The sequence below is a fragment of the Sturnira hondurensis genome, unplaced genomic scaffold, assembly GCF_014824575.4.
Source record: "Sturnira hondurensis isolate 20B ecotype Veracruz unplaced genomic scaffold, ASM1482457v3 Scaffold0016561, whole genome shotgun sequence".
Classification (NCBI taxonomy): Eukaryota; Metazoa; Chordata; class Mammalia; order Chiroptera; family Phyllostomidae; genus Sturnira; species Sturnira hondurensis.
This window is the reverse complement of record NW_028089192.1, coordinates 123888-139573: the sequence shown is the minus strand read 5'-3', so window position 1 is coordinate 139573 and position 15686 is coordinate 123888. Positions and strand designations below refer to the sequence as shown.

The 15686-nt window shown below is 44.1% G+C and overlaps 1 protein-coding gene across 2 annotated transcripts; it reads right to left on the bottom strand.

Annotated features, from left to right (window-relative positions):
• Nucleotides 1-761: 761 nt before the first annotated feature.
• Nucleotides 762-8218, bottom strand: LOC119001037 (melanoma-associated antigen D1). Of its 2 annotated transcripts, none has more exons than XM_037066189.1 (13): nt 8017-8218; nt 7403-7509; nt 6019-6729; nt 4678-5346; nt 4489-4552; nt 4179-4258; nt 3916-4007; nt 3620-3699; nt 3486-3528; nt 3167-3229; nt 2443-2557; nt 1152-1537; nt 762-970 (listed from the first exon to the last, which is right to left on the bottom strand). In XM_037066189.1, exons 2-12 carry the CDS (start codon nt 7445-7447, stop codon nt 1160-1162), a joined length of 2340 nt encoding a protein of 779 aa, XP_036922084.1. In that variant the 5' UTR covers nt 7448-7509; nt 8017-8218; the 3' UTR covers nt 762-970; nt 1152-1159. The 2 variants fall into 2 exon arrangements, with proteins under 2 accessions (XP_036922084.1, XP_036922083.1); XM_037066188.1 differs by having other exon boundaries at nt 7403-7476.
• Between the last annotated feature and the right edge of the window lie 7468 nt (nt 8219-15686).

Here is a 15686-nt window from a genome sequence, read left to right as displayed (position 1 = left end):
GAGATTTGCTTTACTTTGCTAAATTTTTGTTTCTAAAGCAACAAAGTTTCTTTTCTCCCTGCACAAGGGAAGAGGCCCCTGTGAGGCCTCCATTGTCCATTGAGACCTTGTCCCTGAGATGCAGTCCTGGTCCTGTGGGAGTGGGGATTGTGGAGCCTTTCTAGAGGAACAGGATCTTCAGAGGTGTGACCTATGGAACCATCCCTTTAAGGACACTGTGGCTAGGGGTTTGAGATCTTTCTCACGGATTTTAGTACGTGGCTCAGTGTTTGTTCTGTGCTTCTACTCCTGCCCCCATCCTGAAGTTATTTCATTTTCCACACGGATAATACAACCAACACCCTAGAGTCCCAGGAACATTATCTCTAGGAAGTTAATTTCTTTCCCTTTCAACCACCTACTCTCTGGACCTTGTCATTACCTGGAATTTTACCTTCTGTCTCAAAAGCAACTGTCTGACCATCTACACCCCTTCTCATTATGTCATCTCTTTTAATGTCACTCTGAGACACCTAGAAGCATATCTTTCACATATGAAGCACTAAAGTGATATTTTCTAAATAAGTCATACTAGTTGTTGGACCTCATCGACATTCAAGTTCATCAATCATTCCTTTGTTTCCCAATCCATTAGCCAATCTACCTACATTTCCACCTGCTGAAAGCTGATGTGCCCCTTAGGCTAGGACTGAGGCACTGTCTTTCCCATATAAACATGTTGAGCTCTCGCCAAACATAGGACAAAAGGGGAGCACATCCAATTCACTCTGCAGTTTCAACGTTTATTTCTGATACCAAAACTTGACAGCACACAAGGGGGCGGGGAAGTAATAGACAAGGAACAGCAAATAAATTTATTTTGCATGCCACTTTCAGTCAACAGGATGTGGCTCTCTACATAGCTGTGTTTAGAAGGAATCTGGGCTTCAGCCTCATTTGGGGAAAGACTACTGCAACTGATTGGCAATATCTGTGAACACAAGAAAGAAACAAATTTTAAATCAATGATATATATCAAACAATGCTTCCCCATACTTTTTTCATCTCCCCACCATGAGTTTACTGATTACCAGCTTGTGCATATAAATGCAACCCATGGACCCTCCATCTCCCAATGACCCTAGCTATGCAATCCGAAGTGATATACTTACCCAACATCTCACTCTACCCAGAAGAAACCAATGGCACCAAAGTTGGCAGCAAAGTTGGCACTGGCTGTACCGCCAGGGCCAATGATGGGGCCAGTGAAGGTCTGAGGAAATCTGGAGCGGGCATTCTGGTGATATCTGGCCCAGAAAGTAAATGGGATTCTGGACCAAGGATCTCCAAAATCTCCTTCCTCATCCCAGGTCAGCAGCTCAAACTCAATGTCATCCCAGCTCCAGGGACCAGATACAGCCTCATCTCCAATCCCCATGCGGGTTCTCGCCTCAGCCCGAGCCTCGGCCTCTGCTGCAGCAGCATCTAGAGCATCCAAGGCCTCATCTGCAGCCTCCATAAACTGTGCAGTCCAGTCACGAGGGTCTCTCTTCTGAACCTGAGATGAGAAATAGAATATAAAACAAAACCCATAATAGTATTAGTTAATATTTATGAAGTTCCTACTATATGGAGGTCTGTCCCAAAGGTACCCACTCATGTACTATGAAAAACAGAGACATTTATTGAAGAAGATACAAGATATAAGAAACATTGAACAGGACAATGATGCCTCAGTCCCCTTCAAAGTAGGCACCTTGGGACCTCACACAGCTCTCCCAATTGCCATCAGGTGCCCCGTCCTATTTTCCTCAATCTCATTAACAGTTTGAAATCTCTTCCCTTTCAAAGGTGATTGTAGTTTTAGGAAAAGCCAGAAGTCACAGGGCACCAAATCTGGGCTGTAGCAGGGCTGAGTCACCTTGGTGATTAGATGTTTTGCCAAAAAATTCTGCATGTGATGCATGAGCAGGTGTGTTGTGATGATGAAGCTGACAATCACCAGCTGCCCATAGCTGCAGGCTTCTGAATCACCCAAATAATTTCCACAGAGGAATGTTCAAGCTTAATGCAAAATCTGATGCATTTGTTGCTCTACTTGCTCAATCGTTTTGAATGCAACAGCCACACAGTACACATGCTCATTGAATGGCGTCTACTGCCTGCTCTGACTAGTACGGTGAAGTCATCATTGTTCATATATGTGCATTCCAGTCCACTCTTCTTGGCTGCCAGGTTACATCATTGTTGCACAAACCGTTCTTGTTATATTAACAATGGCTGCACTTTTTCTAGACAGACCTTGTACATTTAGCATTCTACGTTGTGCTATTGTTTCCTTAGTAACAACCAAAAGTTTACCAGTACCTACTATGTGCAATACCTGAGATCTTATTCTTTCTATGCACCATTCCTAGCTAGCCATACCTCACCCCATCAAATCTAGAGCAATTCCTCTATTACCTCTGCAATGAATCTCAGCACTTTCATCTTGCTAGTCTCATGGTATGAACGGAGGCCCCAGAGAAACTCATACTCAGGAGGGTTGCTGTTGGGCACTCGTCTATAGTCCAGGTACCTTAGAAAGAGCAAAAAGATTTTTGTTTCTATCGAGGTAGAATGGTAGTCCACTAATGAACATAATTCTAGAGTTTGAAAGCCCCAGATTTCAGGTAGCAACTCCCCCAAGACTCATTCCTACATACAATCAGTGTATTTACCCTTTAATACTCAGGCCTTAAAATTCCTGTGTTAGTGCTTCTACACTGAGAAATCATCTAGAGCTTCAGGGGAGGCTTGCATAGGGTCATAGAAAGGACAACACTCAACCTCACGGCCTCTGTCACAGCTGTAGTACCAGGTTCTTATAATCTTGTCAGTGAGCCACAGATAGGCCCGTTGCACTGACTACAATGCAGTGCAAAAGCCTCAACCAGATCCAACCTTGGACATGTTGACTGTGGGGATGGTGGATAAGCTTCACTTGCAAGATAACTATACTACAGAAAAATTCAACCACAAGGAGTATACTAAGATAAGTATTTCTGAGTGCATATGTTTTCCGTGTGTGTGTGTGTGTGTGTGTGTGTGTATTTAGTGTAAAAAATGAGTGTGAGAAGAACTTTTGGAGGCTGACCAGCACACAGAAATCAAGAGGACCCTATAAAGTCCCTTAGGCAACACTTACTTTTGCTTTACAAACTCATAAGTGAGAAGTTTCCTCAGATCTCCAAGGAGAGGATGTCTCACCCTGCAAGTAAAAAAAGGAACGCATAATCAGAGACTAGGATACTGCCCCACAAAAGAAAAGAGCTTTCCAGCACAGAGGTCAGAGATGGGAAAAGAGGCAGAGGGTTCATGCCTATTTCCCTATCCACCCAGGTCATATTCTTGGGCTCTGTACTTCCCCATACCCACTAGAACACCAGGCTGATGTAATCCTGGGACCATCCTCTGTGGTCAAAGGATGGTATAAATAGGCAAGAGATGAGAGATCCCAATCATACCCAGGACGCAGTCCCATCTTGCGTAGTGCCTCCCAGAGGACAGCTGCAGTAGGAGGCAAGGGGAGACAAGGGATGGAAAATGAGCATGGAAATCAGGCTGCAGCCAACCCCCAGCAGCAGCTCCAGGCACTCACCTTCACTGGCACGGTTGCCATTCATAAAGATGACGCCCAAAATCACCAAGAGGAGACCCAGCTTGGGTGTGTCTTTGGTCCTAAAGGAGTACAAAAAGAAGACGCCTTCAGCAGCCATTTTCATGAGACACTCCAGACAGCATCTAGCTTCCCTAGTGTTCCTCAGCTAGGGGACAATTATACTCTAACTCTGCCCATGACCCTACTATGTGACCCTGAATCTTGGATCCTGACCTACTTCCAGAAGAAAAAGCACCACTGAGAAAGGCAATGTTCCACCTCCTTTCCCGTCTTACGTTCCCAGTATGCCAGCCAGGGACTCGGGGGTACTGATGAGAATATACAGGTGTTCTTCCTTGTCAATTTCCTTCAGTTGAATCCCAAATTTCTACAAGGAAAGGAAAACAGACTATGAAATTACAAAATCTAGCATAAGCTGCCCATACTTGGTTGCTCACCTTCCTGGGAGACTTGCCCTAAACTCCCGATAGAAATACCGTGAATCTCTGAAATCGAGACTTTCGCCATCACTCCTGTGCCTTAGGAACTGCCTTCTTACCTTCTCCAGTACAAAGCAAGCACGTTCAATGATTTCTGGATAAACATCAGTGTATTCACGGATGATATCCCTCAGCATTTCTGTAGGACAGAAGAGGGGGCACCTCAGCTGAGCAGGGGTCACAGAGCTGCAGCCCCTTTGCCAGCTCTGCTAAGAACACAGCCAGGGCCCTCAAAGGTGAAAAAGAAAGAAATCAGCCACGGAAGAAGGGGACTAGAGGGGATGGGACTTATATACAAGCAAAGGTATGTCCACAGAGCATGGGGTGTGGGGAAGGGCAGAGGTCCAGGAGAGGACACTGGATGCCTACCTGAGCGTTTGATGGGCACCTTTGTGTAATCTTTAAGCATCAGGTACTTGACCAACTTATTTGCCTAGGAGAGGAAAAGAAAATCGTTTCATTCTTAAGATATTTACATAAAATTTAGTTGTGTTACAGATGGAAGGATGACAAAGACGCAAGAGAGGGGAGATATGAGTGGGGAGTAAGAATGCTTACTCTTTCCTGAAGAAGGGCCACATCTCGGGGCTGTGAGGCACCCATGTTCTGTGAGGCACGCGAGTTGGGAGAGGGGCGCAGGTTTGGTGAGGGTCGCAGGTTCTGCCAGTCAGGTGGGACCGGCCAATCAGTGGGGACCCAGTCAGGTGGGAGCGGCCAGTCAGTGGGAAGTGGCCAGTCAGGTGGTAGTGGCCAGTCAGATGGTAGCTGCCAGTCAGGAGGGCCTTGCCAATCTGGAGGACCTTGCCATCCAGGTGGGGTCTGCCATCCAGGTGGGGTCTGCCACCCAGGTGGACTCTGCCAGGCCAATGGGTTTGGCCAGACAACTGGACCAGGCCAGACAATGGGATTTGGCCAGATCACTGGGTTCTGCCAGATCACTGGGTTTGGCCATATCACTGGGTTCTGCCAAGCAACTGGGTTTTGCCAGGCTGGTGGGGTCTGCCTAGCTTGGGGGCCCTGACGTACTGGTGGGGTCTGCCTGGCTGGCTGGTTTTGCCAGCCCGATGGGTTCTGCCAGGCCAATGGGGTCTGCCAAAGCACATTGGGAGGTGCTCCAGGTGGGTTCTGAGAGGTAACTGGAACAGCTGCTGACCTCCAGGTCCCTGCAGGCAGTGGGGCCCGCCTGTGATCCCCACTGCTGTTCTCTTCCATATTCAAGTTATTGATCTGCATCACCAGAGAGAAGGAAGGTCCAGGGTTACCAATTGTTTCTGTGCCCACATCCTATCCATTCCAGGAAGGCCCCCTAAAACCGTCACCTGTAGTGACAGCCTGACCCACTAGCCAATGTCACCCTGACTCCTGGGCTTGTCTTTCACTGTGTTCCAGGAAGGAGTTTCATCTCTGAACCAGGCCAGGATCAACCCAAGGGTGGGGTCTGAAGCTGTTCTTCTTCCTATGTCCACCACTGGCTCTGCTTGTACCACCGGGGACAAATCACTCAAGTCACTTCACCTCTCTAGGACTTAGTTTCCTTCTCTGTAAAACTGAGACTATGATCCCTAAGTGATATGAGGTACCTTAAGATTTAATGAGTGAGATAACCTGTGTGAATGCCTAGCTCAAGACCTAACACATGGTGGCTACTATCAAAATGTAAACTTAATTACATACAGGTTGTACATATTACATCTCATCTCCCCATCAGTCTGTAGACACTCAGAGGGTAGGAATTACCACATTCACCTTATCACCCCCTATAACATAGCTGAATTCAGGCAGATATGAACATAGATATAGAAACCTCTACATCTATATATTGATTTCATTTTTAGAACAAATAACCTCAGAGAAGAAAGGAGAGAACCCAAATCAGAGTGGAGCTAGCAGTGATCTCACCTTGCGGGTCCTCTTGCCCCGAATTATAGTCCTGGACTCCAGATTCTGAGCCTGGGAAGCATCTGCTGATGTCTGTGCAGCTGCACCATCAGATTCAGAGATACCTGGGTCAGCCTCTATGTCAGCTTGGGAAGTGGCCATCTTGGTTTGGGTGACATTCTGGATCTGAGTATCAGCTGTTGAGGCCTTAGTGGTATCATTCCAAGCCTTGAAGGCTGTTTTAGGCTGAGTGTTTGACATCTCACTGGCATTGAAAGACTGAGAGAAATTGTAAGTGGCATTTGGACCCACCTTAGTAGTGGCATTCTGGGCCTTGAAGGCCATCTCAGACTTGTTGGCAGTTAACTCATTGGTTGCTGCCTGGGAAAAATCATAGGCAGCATTTGGGCTGTTTGGGGTAGCATTCTGGGTCACAAAGGCTGCTTTAGGTGGCATCTCATTGGCATTAAGAGCCTGTGAAAAATCATAGGCAGCATTTGGGCCTTTTGTGGTGGCATTCAGGGCCTTAAAGGCTTCTTTAGGCCTAGCTGCAGCTGCTGAAACCTGATTATCAGGCTTCTCACTGGCTGTTGGGGGCTGTAAACTCTGGGGACTAGAATTTTGCCCGCAGGCAGCTGCAGGAGCATGGTTGGTAGGTGGAGCCTCTGAGATCTGGATGGCCTCCATCAGGGTCTGCATAAGCAAGGTGCTGTCTTCTACAGAGGCCTCATCCTGTAAAATACAGGGGGGAAAGTTAAAATCTCTGGGCCTCTGAAGGGCGAGCTGAGGGGTAGGGGGAGCAGAGCAGGGGAGGTGCAGGCAGGAGGCTGGTGCAAAAAGAGGAGGGCTGAGCTAGACAGCTAGACCACTGAGGAGGGGGACACAGTGATATCAAAATGTCTGGCAGGGACTGAGTAGGGTGGGGGCTAAAAGAAGGGTGGAGTGGGAAGCGGAGAGAGCTTTAGGTGAAGGGGGATGGTCAAGCAGTGAGATTAGAGCAAAGCAGAATGGTGTGACTTAAAGAGCTCTGGATGGGGTGGTGGAAGCCTCACGAGGAGTTGAGGAGAATAAGGGGAGTCGCAGGGAGTGGGGAATGCAAGGCGAGTGGGAGGGTGGAGGTGGGTGGTTAGGGAAGGGGGCGGCAGACTGCTCTACACCCTCAGGACTAAGGGAAAAAATGGTTCCTTATCCAACCCGCATTCTCTGGGCAGACTGCCCTGACTGCTAACAGGGTCTCCCCTCTCTATGAGCAAGGGACTGATGGCTGAAAAGGGACGCCCCTCCCCCCTCGATAAACACTGGGAATCTGAAAGGCAGTGGAGTCCAGGCATCAAGAAGAGGGCGTGCAAAGGGGCCCAGGGGCAACTGTCCGCTGGGGAAATGGGGTTGGGGGTAGAGATCTCACCTGTAAGTCCAGGGGGCCCGCACCACAGTCCATTTTCTGAGCCATGGCTCCCGTCCCTCTGGCAAGAGCAGAGCCTGGGGGTTGTGGTGGAGGAGCTGGACGTTATACTACAGAGGGCAAATACGAAGAACCAAATCGGGGGTGGGGGGTGGGGTGTTTAGGGTTTGATTGTGGGGACTCATGAGGAGCTGAATGTGAGGGGAGCGCAATGGATCCATGGGGCAGTGAATGGGTGTCCAGATGGAGGTTCTGAATCCCGCGGAGCTACCGAAGGGGAGAAGCTTCAAATCGGGGTTCGGAAAGCAGATAAAGTCTGAATCTACAGGGATTGGGGATTGGGAACCTCATTTGGGAAATTGAATGGAGGTTTCGAATGAAAAGGAATGGTATAATAGTACAGACTGAGGACCAGAAATCTGTGGAGATTCTGGACGATGGGAAGGTTTCAGAGAGAGAGAGAGAACAGGGGTTCTGAATAAGGGAGGACCAGGGGAAGGGTGTGAATCAGGGTTTGGGGAGTGGAAGGGGATTAAAATTTGAGGTAAAGGGCTCCGGATGAAAAATGGGGGGCCCGCACCAGGGGGCAAATGCCCTGCCTGGGGGCTAATTCTCACCTTGCCTCAGGCCCCAACTCCAACCCCCTCGTCGCCTCCCTTCTTCACAACTCAAGAAGATCGGGATCGCACTGCTCGGCTCTCACCAACCGCACCCTCTCCTTGTCCAGGAGAAAATGCCAGCGCGGCAGCTAGGACGACCCCGCCTCTTCGCCTAATACACCACCCACCGCCTCACAAGGTTGTGCGCATGCGCAACAGCTGACCGACCAAATAAGAGTCCCGCCGACTTTCCCAACAAAAGCCTCGTTCTGAATACCATGATGCGCATGTGCAGCCGGAGGCAGTCCCGCCCCTCTGCCAACACACCATCCCACCACCAACCAGGTCTATGGCATACGACGGTCCCTCCCCTTCTACTACATCCCCTCCCCCAAACAGATGCACTGTGCCTCTAAGTCCAACCCCTTGCCCCCCACAGCCCCCTACCTTTTCCGCACTGCGTCTCATTTCTATCCTCCCCCTTTGATGGCCCCTTCTGTTAGGTCGCATGCATTTCCACCCCCTTGCCTAGCACCACTTAAAAGTCACTATTAAGAAAATGTCTGAGTGGGGTCTCTAATTGCAACAAGTGCTCAGCTTTGGAGCCCAGGGAAAGAAATGTCCAGAGAGGATACCCTATTGGAGGTAGAAAAAGTCTGCTGTCCACGTGATGCTGAATGATTTCCTCCCCTCACCTTAACTGCTTCCAGACTCAAACATTAGCTTCTTTCCTGCCCTTTGTGCAGCCCCAGGAATGGACTTATTTTGTGTGGGAAGGGGACAGCTTCTTCATCACAGCACTATCTGTCCTGGGGCTGTCTTCCTCTCACAGCACCCATGGGAGGTGAAGGTCCCCATTCTACAGATCGAGAGGCACAGAGCACAGACTGCTTGCAGAACCTAGTAAACAAAAAATGAAAAATGTGGGCCTGGGTCTTCCTGATTCCAAAACCCATGTCCAACTAGTGAGTCCATCCCCCATCCCCTACCTGTCAACATCTAACCCCGAACAAGCAACGTTTACTTCTCTGAGACCTAAGGTCATGCTCTGCACCTGGGAGGAGGTGGAGAACTCCAGCCCCATTCCTGCCTACTCCATGTGGATCCATCCTACAGCAAGGCTTTTTCTACCTCCAATAGTATATACTGTTTGGCCATTCGTTTCCCTGGGTCCTAAAGCCCATGAGTTTAGCAGGAGCCTAATACTTGTTGCAATTAGAGACCTCCTTAATAGTGACTTAAATGGTGCTAGGCAAGGCTTTGGAGATGCATGCAACCTGGTAGGAGGGGCAATGAGGGGAGGGACAGAACTGTGACAAACAGTTCGGAAAAGGTGGGGGCTGGTGTGTGCAGTGAGGGGTGGAACTATTATTGCTCCTTAGGGTCCACTTCCTACTCCCACTGTTAAGCCTCTATTTGAGTGGCACACACACGCTGCCACTGAAGCCCTCCTAGTGCCCACTGCAGCAGCCTGGACAATTGGGCACTGTGCGTCTGAGCCATGGCAAGCCCGGATTCAGAGTAAATGCTTGTCCCGGTTCCTTCCAGGGATGGGCCTAATTCCTGGGATAAAGTGCCAGTCTGTCACTAGCTGTGAGAGCCCGCTCAGGCATTCCACTTCTCTGAGCCTGCCTTCTCATTATGCAAAATGGGAAGCACAAGGAGAACTTTGCTGGGGTCCTACCCAAGGACAAGGTCATGCATGCTGCTGCACTTCCAGAATGACTGGAGAGACTCACAAAGCCAGAACATGATGCAGAAATGTGAGGTGACCCAAACTGAACTGATACTTTCCAAAATTCCAAGGCAGATCTATGTACATTTCACATTTGTTCTGGCATCAGCTCCTGCCAGGAGTCTGCATATGAAAGGAAGCTAATGCCAGGAAGGACCACAGCATTTGGTCCCCAAGGGCCAACATCAGTTCTGCCTGGCTGGATGACTTTCCTCATCTGTTGCATAGCAACATCCCCTGTCAGCTGCCTGTTTTTCCTCAGTACTTCCTCTGTAAAGTGTCTGCAGTGGGACGTGATCAGACTCAGGAAAGGAGGTCAGAAACACCATTTTATATGCTATCTGCTTCCATATCCGTATCTTCAGTTGTGACGTGGCCATGAATTCTGGATCCATAATCCAACTGCTGATGTCACTTCTCCAATTGAATGGGTCATCATATTTTCTTTTTAAAATGAATCTATTAGGGCACCATTGGTTAATAATATTACATAAATTTTAGTTAGTAGTTTCAGAATTACAGATTACAAACTGATTCTTTTGTATATATCCTCCTGTTCAACAACATTGTATATTTCTCCTTTAGTCATGTCCTCTCTCCATTGTAACGGATACCTTTTGGGGAGATGGATTTTTGTTATTTAATTCATTGCTATAACTTTAGGACCTAGAATGATGCATGGCATATTTTATGTGCTCAAAAATACTTATTTAATGAATGAATGAACCCCACCATCCACACCCTGTTGCTTAAGTAAGAAACTTGAGAGGCATCCCCTTCTTTTCCCCTGTGATGAATTTACTTACTTTTCCTCATTATACATATAATGCATGTTAATCATTAAAAATTCAAACAGTATCTAAATATTTTAGAAATCAAATGAACACCACTCTAAATCTCACCACCTTGAAATAACTGCTATACAATTTCGATTCTACCATTAAAATAAGGCTTTTATGCATACAGGGTGGGGCAAAAGTAGGTTTATGGTTGTTAGTATGGAAAATAATACAATAATAAATAATACAAGAATAAACTTTTATGTACTCTTAACTGTAAACCTACTTTTGCCCCACCCTGTGTATATTCTTACACACATGGGATTATTGTATGAAAAATATGTTAATAGCATTTTTGCTTATTACCTTCCACTCCTTTCTTTCACCTTTACTGTCATCTGCCAGAAGTGCATTTTTAATGACCATTTTTATAGCCTTCAATGTCAAAGAGCGTATGTTTTAAAAATTAAGATGATATGCACTTTTAAGAGGGGAGGGGAACTGGGTGAAAAAGGTAAGACATTTTAAAAATTATATGCACTTTAATGCATCTGATTAACCTTAGTTAACACTAGCCTACCTGTGATTCATTCTTTTGCATTACTGAATAATATTCTATGGTAGGGATGTGCCACATTGTATCCAACCACTTCCCTGCTGATGGCCATTCATTTTAGTTTCAGGAGTATATTTTGGCATATATGAAGAATACTGTGATAAAACACTTGTATAATATCCTTATATTTTGATGCTTAATGTTTTTATTCTTATGACACTAGGGACCTGGGAGTAAGGTTGACATTCTCTACAGTGCTTAGTATTATAATCTTTCCAATTTCTTTTTTTTAAAGATTTTATTTATTTATCTTAGAGAGGAAGGGAAGGAGAGAGAGAGAGAGAAATATCAATGTATGGTTGCCTCTCGTGCGTCCCCTGCCGGGAACTGGGAACTGGCCTGCAACCCAGGCATGTGACCTGACTGGGAACCAAACCGTGATCGTGTGGTTCGCAGGCCCGTGCTCAATCCACTGAGCTACACCAGTAAGAGCTTCTTTCAAATTTCTTTGCCAGTCTTATGTGTTTTACGGGTATCTCCTTGTGGCTTTAATTTACATATCTGATAAGTAAGTAGTGGAACACATATTCATATATTAATGGACCTATTAAATTTCTTTTGTAAAGTACTTGTGTAAGTTTTACACCCATTTTTCTTGTAGCTTTGTCTTACTTTTAGACTTCTTTACACAGTCCTACAGATGCTTATCAAAAAAACCTTAGGGTTAGATGTATTTCAATTTTATTTATATTTTTGAAAGGTAATACATTGTTTATACTCTGGTACGTAATAGTTCCAACTGCAAAGGCCACAAAGACCAAATATTCACATTTTCACATACCATTTGCAGCTAAGAGAATGTGATCTAGGATTTACCAGTATGTCAGGGTCCTGAAGACCACCCTCAGGTTCAATGATTTGCTAGGACTCACTGGTTCTGTGAATCCTAGCAAATTGGTTTTATGCTCAGGGCTATGGTTTATTACAGAGAAAAGATAGTGATTTAAATCAGGAAAAGCACATAGGGCAGGGTCCAGGACAAGATCAGGCATGAACCTGGTGGTCCTCCCATCTCCAGTTGTCCTCTCAGTGAAGTTGTATGGCCAATGTTTAATTATCTCAGTAAGATGTATGACAAAAGCCAGGAAGTGCACTTGAGTGTGCCTAGGATTGTACTGGGGATCAGTCATGTAGGCATGGAATACCTGTGTGGCTGACCTTAGTTACTCAGTGTCCAGTCCATGCAGAGGTCATACTTCAGTGTTCAAGGACCCACTATAAATTGCAGTGTAAACATAAACTATCTGCTGTAGCGTAAAGCCCCAGGTAAACAAAGACACTATAATCATGAAGGACAGTCCAAGGGCTTAGAGGTTATCTCCCAGGACTTTGTCAAGAGTCAGACCTGTCTTTGGAATGCAGAAACGTTTTGGTGGAATGCACAAGATTTGAACACCCAAGTTCTGAGGAGCGAACTCTTTTACTGCACAAACAGTCACAACTCCAACCTAACACTTGGTCAGAAAGGAGTGATTCAAAGATGCAAAGATAGAATTCTATGCAAAGATAGAATTCAATGCCTTATCTGTGGTGGGAGGAGCAGCAGCCACTAGAACATCCAGTATTTAGGAGCAGCATCAGTAGCAGGGCCAAGGGCACCATCCGTTATTCAGTGTTCAGTGGTGGCAGTGATGGAATCCAACCAACTAATACTTATGGAATAATTCTTTAAACACAGTTGGGCCAGCTGCTCTTAGCAAACTAGCTTATTAATTCCAGTACTTTAAACAATTTTTAGGAAGTTTTTATTCTGAAATAATTATTCAGGGTCTGGCAGAAGTAATGCCTGCTTGAGTGTGGTTGGTATGGTAATAACATGGGTGCAATAATTTATAGTTTTAATTCAAACATTTCACCTAAAATCTCATACTATGTGTTTAAGTGTGATATTGTTGTTATAGAACTACACACTTATGACTTTGTAATCAAAGTTTTGTAATAAAAAGGGGCGTAATTTATGCCAGGACCTGAAGAAACTGAGAATTGCAAACGTAGCACACAGAGAGGTCCTGTGTATCCTTCAGTCACTTTCCCGAGTAGATACATGTGTGTAACTATAAGGCAATATCAAAACCAGAAAACTGACACTGGTATGACATGTGTATATAGTTCTCTGTCACTTTATCAACACATGGAGGTTTCTATGGTAATCACAGCAATTAAGATATATAAATACAAGTATTCCGTCACCACAAACATGTTCCTGTACTGCCCTTTTATAGTCATGCTCACCTCCCTTCCCTCCACTATCCAGAACTGTGGTAGCCATTGTTGTTTTGTCTATCTCTATAATTTAACATTTCAAGATTACACAATTGGAATTGTACAATATTTCACATTTGATTCTGATCTTTCCCACTCAGCATAATGTCTGTGAGATACAGACAAGTAGTTTGTGTATCAATCATCTGTCCCTTTTTATTGTTGAGTACTACTCCATGGAATAGATGTGCCACAGTTGGCTTAACCATTCACCTCTGAAGGACAACTGGGTGGTTTCCAGTTTGGGGCTATTATGAATAAAGCTGCTATAAATATTTGCGTACATTTTTTTCTGTGAAGTAAGTTCTCATTTTTTTCTGTTATAAATGCCCCAAAGGGTAATATGCTGGGTGATAAAGTAAGAATATGTTAGTTTTATAAGAAACTGGCAAACTTTCCCACAGTGGTTATCATTTCACATTCCCACCGGCAATGTGTGAGTGATCTTTGCCTCCAAATTCTTGACAGCATCTGTTGTTAGTATTTTTAGTCATTGTGATAAATGTGCAGTGATAACTCATTGTGGCTCTAATTAGCATTTCCCTAAGAGCTAATAATGTTGAAAATTTTTACATGTGCTTATTTACCATCCATATATGCTCTTTGGTGAAATTCCTCTTTATGCCTTTTGTCCATTGTCTGACTATTTTCTTCCTATTCTTTCATGTTGAATCTTGAGTTTATATACAGCATCTGGCACAAATAATACTCCTTTTGTTACAAAATCTTTTATTACAAAATCGTAAGCATGTAATTCTATAATATAACAATATCATACTCAAACACACCATATAACATTTTAGGTGAAATGTTCAAATTAAAACTATAAATTATTACACCCATACTATTACCCTACCAACCACACTTAAGCAGGCATTATTTCTGTCAGATCCTATGTTTTATGCATGTGTCCTTTTTCAGATATACAGTTTTTAAATACTTTCTCCCAGTTTGTAGCTTGTCTTTTCATCCTCTTAACAGAGTCATTAAAAAAATTTTGAGGAAGTCCAATTTATTATTATTATTTTCTTTTTAAAGGATGTTTTTTGTGTCATTTCTAAGAATTCTTCAACAAGACCTAGAGCCTGAAGATTAAGTTTTGTGATTTTAACTTTTATATAAAAGTCTATTATCCAGCCCTGAGTGGTGTGGCTCAGTGGGTTGGGCACTGTCTTGCAAACTGGAAGGTTACTGGTTCGATTCCCAGTCAGAGCACCTGCTGGGTTGTGGACTATTTCCCTGGTTGGGGTCATGTGGAAGGCAACCAATTGATGTTTCTTTCCCTCTCTTTCTCCCTCCCTTCCCCCTCTCTAAAAATAAATTAATTAATTTAAAAACTGTTTTAAAAAATAAAAATAAAGTCTATCATCCATTTGGATTTAAATTTGGAATGAGATGTGAGGTTTAAGTTTATTGGGGGCTGGGGTTGACAGGAATATGGATAGCCATTCATTCTAGCACAATTTGTTTAAAAGACAATCCTTTCACTGAATTATTTTTACACCCTTGTAACAATCAGTTGATTGTACTTTTTTGAGGCCTGTTTCTGAGTTCTCTATTCTATTTCATTGATGTATGTGTCTATCCACCAGTACCACACAGTCTTGATTACTATAGCTATTCAATAGTTTTGAAATTGGTAGAATTTTATTCTTTTCCAGGATTATTTTGTCTATTACTCTAGTTCCTTTGTTTTCCCACATATTTTAGAATAATCTATATCAACATGACATCTTGCTGGGACTTTGATAGCAATTGCACTCAACCTATATATCAATTTACGGAGAATTAATATCTTTTCTATATTGACTCTTCTAATCCATGAACATAGTATGTCTCTTATTTTTATCTTCTTTGATTTCTTCATCAGAGTTTCGTGTATTATGCTGTTGTTGGGTGGAGCATTCTATAAATATCAATTAGATCTTGATGGTTGATTTTGAGTTCTTCTATATATTTGCTGATTTTCACTCTAGCTGTTTAATCCAATGTTGAGAGATGGATGTTGAAGTTTCCAACTCTATAAATGTAGATTTATCTATTTTTACTGCCAGTTCTATCAGTTTTTTTAGGATATTTTGCACGTGTATCATTTGCTGTTTACACATTTAGAATTGCTATGTATTCTTAGTAAATTGATCTTTTCATCATTATGTAGTATCCTTCTCTATCCAGGGTAAACATCTTTGCTCTGAAGTCTACATTGCTATTATTATCACCACTTCTACTTTCTTTTGGTTAGTATTTGCATGGTATATGAGTATATTTTAACATCCTTTTACTTGTCAACCTACTT